Below are 6607 nucleotides of genomic sequence, written 5' to 3' on the forward strand. Positions count from 1 at the left end.
GGCCAGTTATTAGAATGTGCCAGGTTGGTAAGTGCCAATGGAGGAGGGACGTACAAAGAGAATGGCTGCTCACTCTTCACAGGGAGGAGATTGAGATTCTGAAATAAATTTACCGCAGAGCTTTAATGTGTAGTGAGTTCATAATGATTTTTAGGTATTAGTATTTTTCAAAATCTGTTAAGTAAGCCCGCTGAAGCTTATTCATTATTGGATATTATCTCTAACTGTTAGCAACACACACAAATTGCTGGAGGAACTCAGCAGGCCAGGCAGCATCTATGGAAGAGAGATTTTGGGCTGAGACCCTTCACTAGTTGACTATTTACTCTTTTCCATAGATGTTGCCTGGCCTGCTGAGTTCCTCCAGCAATTTATGCGTTCCTTTGGATCTCCAACATCTGCAGATCATGCTTGTGATTTCAAATTGTTAAATCGTTTACTTTGGAATTTTTTTTTTCCTGCTTCTTCCAGCATGATATTCCCTACTTCAGGATGAAAATGGTTTGGGAGATCCTCCACAAAAAGCTGTTGTGATTCTTGGGGAGCCGACAGGCATAAAGAAGTAATATCCTGTGTTCCCTCTGCTGGCTCTGCGTGGCTGAAATAGGCCAAATACTGGCCTCTTCTGGGAACCTGGAGAAGCTGTAACCACCATGATAGTGTTATCCTTTCCCTGCTTTGAGAATTTCAAGATGTGGAGATAGCAGAAGTAAGTATGAACTAGACATTCAGCTCAGCTCTTGTTGTTCAAAAAGCTGAATCTGGTGTGGTTACTGACTTTTGGGCAAATGTGTGGTAGAGAACTCCTGCCTCTCTAATTCACCCAACAGCAATAAGAAGAACGTTATAAGGGCTTCTCCTGCCCTTACAAAACAGTATGTGTAGGTTGTGATGCAAGATGTTAATGCAGTCAGTGAAGGAATCTTCCTTTTTTTTGCAACACCTGAAGCAACAGTGTTGCTGTGGTATATTCCTTCTGATGCTACAACTGTGGAATCCTATAGACTTGTAAATCCTTTGGATACAGTTCCATTGTGTTGTGTTGAAACTGAGATTTATAACTGTATTTAATAAAGTTAAATTCTGACCATGTATTATCCTTCAGTTGTGTTAATTTTGTAATTTTGTGTGTGTATGTGTATACAAGCTCATCCAAACTCTGCCACCCATATTCATACTCACTCCACATCTTCTCTGTCCTTCATCGTCAATGAACTGCAATGGCACTTTGGGTGTAATTTAATCCAGTTCCCTCTCCCTCTCAACACTATCTCAAGTTTGATGCCAGTGATTTGAGCAGACCCTTGGGATCAAGGCAGATTTTCTTCCACTTTGCTTCTATGAGATCTGAGGTAGTGGAGAAGGCCAACGCAGAAACCATAGGACCTGCCTTTGTGGGACAGGTGTGTGATTTGGAAGGTGGCCATTTTTCTTCTACCTTTTTATACTGGGCTTTTTGTATTTCTCTGACAAATGAACTCTAGGTTCCCAATCAATCCCAAATCCTCCTCCTCCATTTTGAGTGGTCTCATTGTTGAAAAGTACTCTTGATATCTTGGGACATGGTGAAAAGCTATATAAATGGAATTCTGTGTCTCACCCTTCATACTGTGATTGTCCTTCAGCTCTACAACACCACCACTACCTTCACTTGGTCCTCCTGTCTCGCATTATGTTCCTCCTTTATTTCATGGTATCATTGACAGCATAAAATACTACCATATTATTCTATCCTGACACCTCCTTCCTCTTCCTTTCCTTGAAGATTCGTCTCAAATCTCTGATGAAATTTTTTGTTTACCTGTCCTAATGTATCCGGAGATAGTTGGGTAATAGTTTGGTGATAGTTGCATTTGATATGCTACTCAGGAATTCAGATCCACCAGTACTATTAAACCGCACAGTTATCAGGTGAAACATTACAACCATGTGTATATGAGACAACAATAAAGACTAAAAATTATGTTATGGAAGATGGTATCTGAGGGATGAAGACAATTATCAACCTTTTCAATTCAAACAATTTCAGTTCTATATTCATGTTAGTTTGTCATGAGCATTAACAAGATGCCAGCACGATCAGTGCAAGTTGTTGGCTTTCATCTCAAAATACATTGCTCTTCACGTGGTAGAAGTACACTCAATTCAAAGTTCAGAGTAGATTTATTATCAACATACGCAACCCTTAGATTCATTTTCTTGTGGGCATTCACAGTAAATCCAAGAACCACAATAGAATCAATGAAACAGCTCCCAATAGAATGGGGCCACTTTGTTAGGTACACCTGCTCATCAATGCAGAAATCTATTCAGCCAATTATGTGGCATCAATTCGTATGCAGGCATGGTCAAGAGGTTCAGTTGGTATTCAGACCAAACATCAGAATAGGGAAGAAATGTGATCTAAGTGGCTTTGGCAATGAAATGATAGTTGGTGCCAGATGAAGTAGTTTGAGTATCTCAAAAACTACTGATATCCTGGGATTATCACACACAACAGTCTCTAGATTTTACAGAGAATGGTGCAAAAAAACAAAAAAAAACATCCAGTGAGCAGCAGTTCTGTGGGCAAAAACACTTTGTTAATGAGCGAGGTCAGAGGAGAATGGCCATACCGGTTCAAGTTGGCAAGGCTCAGCTACTCATTACAACTGTGTTTTGCAGAAGAGTATTTCTGAATGCACAATATGTTGAACCTTGAAGTGCATGGGCTACAGCAGCAGTAGCAGACCACACCAGGTTGAAAGGTATACCTAACAAAAGTATACATTGCTGCAACATTGGAAATAAAAATAACTGGAACATTTTACACTAGATTCAATGAAATATTCTGAAGCACTTCAACATTGAAGTCCTATGGATTTATCTATTGCATCATTTACCCCAGCATCAGTCAGTAGTACAGACACAAATTCTCAACAGACTGCTCCTGAAGCGCCAATGTCTGATGTCGAGTTGGAAGAAAAACAAGAGGAAGAAACTGTGGAACTTAAAACAAGAGAACTATATAAGATGTAATTTTTGTGTGCATATTTAATTTATATTTTTATTGGTAACTTTAGTTAAACTACATAATTTTAACCTAATATTCATGGAATAATTATATCTTTAAATTAGATTTTATTTCATTAAGACTACCTTCCATGTTCTCTCAACTCTGACAATTTTCATATTATCTACAATTTTGTTTTATTGAGTTGCAACGTGTAATAGGCCTTTCAAGCCATGCCACCCAGCAATTCCCCAGTTTAATCCTTGCCTAATCATGGGACAATTTACAATGACCATTTAACCTACCAATCAGTACATCTTTGGACTGTGGGAGGAAACTAGAGGAAATCCACATGGCAAACATACAAACTCCTTACAGGTGAGCGGTGGGAATTGAACCCAGGCCACTGGTACGATAATGCACTGCGCTAACAACTACGCTACCATGCTACCCTGGTCCCCCTCAAGTCAGGATGCTGAAACTAACACATTAAGACTGAGGAACTGATCGTCAATATAAAGAAAGGAAGTCAGGAGAACATACTCTAATCCTCTATTGGGAGGTCACTGGTGGAAAGAGTGAGCAATATTTAAGTTTTTTGGGGTCAACGTCTGACCTGGACACAATACATTGATGCATTTCCTCTCTAGGGGTTTGAAGACATTTGGTATGTCACCAAAGACTCGCAAATTTGTACAAATGTACTGTGGAGAGCAATCTCACTGATTGCATCATAGCCTAACACTGAGATTCCAATGCAGAAAATCGTAGGCTTAGCCAGCTTCATCATGTACACAACCCTTCCCACCTTTCAGGGTATCTTCAAGAGGCAGTGCCTCAAGAAGCCAACATGCATCATTAAAAATCCCCACCATCCAGGATAAGCCTTTTTCTCATTACTACCATTAGAAAGGAGGTACAGGAGCTTGAAGACCTATACTCAACAATTCAGAAACAGTTTCTTCCCTTCGGCCATCAGATTTCTGAATGATCCTAAAAACCCAGAACACCATTTCATTTATTCCTTTTATCCACTCTGGATTTATTTTGTAATTCATAGTAATTTTATATCTTGCACTGTACTGATGCCACAAAACAACTAATTTCATTTCATGTAAGTCAATGATAATAAATCTGAATCCAAACTTTGTGGTGAAGACAGCGTTTGGCACCGGAAAGTGTCTGGTTGAACTTCGTGATACAGAATGAGCTTTCATTCAGGAGGTACAGTGCCTGTAAAAAGAATTCACTCCACCAACCCCCCCCCCCCCCCAGAAGTTTTCATGTTTTATTGTTTTACAACATTGAAGCACAGTGGATTTAATCTGGCTTTTTTGACACTGATCAACAGACAGACTTTTTTTCCATGTCAAACAGATCTTTACAAAGTGATCTAAATTAATTATAAAAATAAACACAAAATAATTGATAGCATAAGTATTCACCCCTTTTAATATGACACACCAAATCATCACTGGTGCAGCCAATTAGTTTTAAAAGTCACATAATTAGTTAAGTGTAGATCTATTTTTGGAGACCTATGTGCAGTCAAGGTGGTTCAATTGATTGTAGTAAAATTACACAGATATCTGGAAGGTCCAACTGCTGGTGAGTCAGTAACCTGGCAAAAACTACACCATGAAGACAAAAGAATGTTCCATGCAACTCTGCGAAAAGGTTATTGAAAAGCACAGGTCAGGAGATAGGTTCAAGAAAATTTCCAAGTCACTGAATATCCCTTGGAGTACAGTTAAGTCAATCATCAAGAAATGGAAAGAATATGGCACAGCTGTAAATCTGCCTAGAGCAGGCCGTCCTCAAAACTGAGTGACCATGCAAGAAGGGGACTAGTGAGGGAGGCCACCAAGAGACCTATGATGACTCTGGAGGAGTTACAAATTTCAGTGGCTGAGATGGGAGAGACTTTGCATACAACAACTGTTTCCTGGTGCTTCACCAGTCACAGCTTTATGGGAGAGTGGCAAAGAGAAAGCCACTGTTGAAAAATAAAATCTCGAGAAATCTCAGCTGGAGTTTGCCAGAAAGCATGTAGGAGACTCTGAAAGCAGTTGGAAGAAGGTCCTATGGTCTGATGAAACCAAAATTGAGCTTTTTGGACATCAGACTAAACGCTATGTTTGGTGTAAGCCAAACACTGCACGTCATCAAAAACACACCATCCCTACTGTGAAACATGGTGGTGGCTGCATCATGCTGTGGGGATGCTTCGCTGCAGCAAGCCCTTGGAAGGCTTGTGAAAGTAGAGGGTAAAATGGATGCAGCAAAATACAGGGAGATCCTGGAGGAAAACTTGATGCAGTCTACAAGAGAACTGCGACTTGGGAGAAGATTTGTTTTCCAGCAAGACAATAGTCCCATGCATAAACCAAAGCTACACAAGAATGACTTAAAAACAAAATTAATGTCCTGGACTGGTTAAGTCAGAGTCCAGACGGCAATCTAATAGAGAATTTGTGGCAGGACTTGAAAAGGGCTGTTCACTCACAATCCCCATGCAATCTGACAGGGCTTGAGCAGTTTTGTAAAGAAGAATGGGGAAAATTGCAGTGTCCAGATGTGCAAAGCTGATAAAAACCTGTCCAAACAGACTCAAGGATGTAATTGCTGCCAAATGTGCATCTACTAAATACTGACTTGAAGGGGTGAAAGCTTATGCAATCAAGTATTTTGTGTGTAATTGTAATGAATTCAGATCACTTAGTAGAGATCTGTTTTCACTTTGATATGAAAGAATATTTTTCTGTTGATTAGTATCAAAAAGCCAAATTAAATCCACTGTGATTCAATGTTGGAAAGCTATAAAACATAAAAACTTCCAATGGGGGGTGAATACTTTTTATAGGCACTGTATGAATGGCAAATGGAGTTTAATTCAGATAACTATGTGGTGTCACATTTTAGCAAGATAAATGAGAGTAGGACATTCACAGTCGATGGTAGGGCCCTGAGGAATGTTATAGAACAGAGGGACCCAGGAGTAAGTGCACCCTGGTTCCCTGAAAGTGGTATCACAAATAGACAGGGTGATTGATATGTTAGCCTTCTTTAGTCAGAACACTCAACATAGGAGATGGAATGTTATTTTGCATCTACACAAGCTGGAAAGTGTACAGAAAAGATTTAATAGGGTGTTGCCAGAACTCAAGGGTCTGAGTTACAGAGACGGTTTGAGCCGGCTAGGACTTCATTCATTGGAGTGTGAGGAGAATGAGGAGTGACCTTTATATATGTGTATAAAATCATGAGGGTCAAAGATAGGATGAATACACAGTCTTCTAGGGTTGGGAGATCAAGAACTAGAGAGCACAGGTTTAAGGTAAGATGAGTGAGATTTAAAGAAAGACAACTTTTTCACCCAGATGGTGGTTAATATATGGAAAGAGCTGCCAGAGTAAGTGACTAATGCAGTACAGTAAAGCCATTTAAAAAGGCACCTGGACAGGTATATGGTTAGGAAAGGTTTAGAGGCATATGGGTCAACTGCAGGCAAATGGGCCTAGCTTAGGTAAGAATCTTGGTGGTCGTGGAAGGCTGAAGGACCCGTTTCTGTGTGTATGACTCATCATGTTGTGGATCTCACAAGTCTTGTAGTTA

The 6607-nt window shown here is 39.9% G+C and overlaps 1 protein-coding gene across 1 annotated transcript in view; it reads left to right on the top strand.

Annotated features, from left to right (window-relative positions):
• The window catches only part of LOC140727240 (sentrin-specific protease 2-like), a 90948-nt gene extending 89856 nt beyond the window's left edge, over positions 1-1092 (top strand). Inside the window, exon 18 of the mRNA XM_073044504.1 lies at positions 472-1092. Coding sequence (XP_072900605.1) covers positions 472-534 — 63 coding nt within the window. The 3' untranslated portion in view covers positions 535-1092. The remainder of the gene's footprint in view (positions 1-471) is intronic.
• The last annotated feature ends 5515 nt before the right edge of the window (positions 1093-6607 follow it).

Source organism: Hemitrygon akajei, chromosome 5, assembly GCF_048418815.1.
Source record: "Hemitrygon akajei chromosome 5, sHemAka1.3, whole genome shotgun sequence".
Classification (NCBI taxonomy): Eukaryota; Metazoa; Chordata; class Chondrichthyes; order Myliobatiformes; family Dasyatidae; genus Hemitrygon; species Hemitrygon akajei.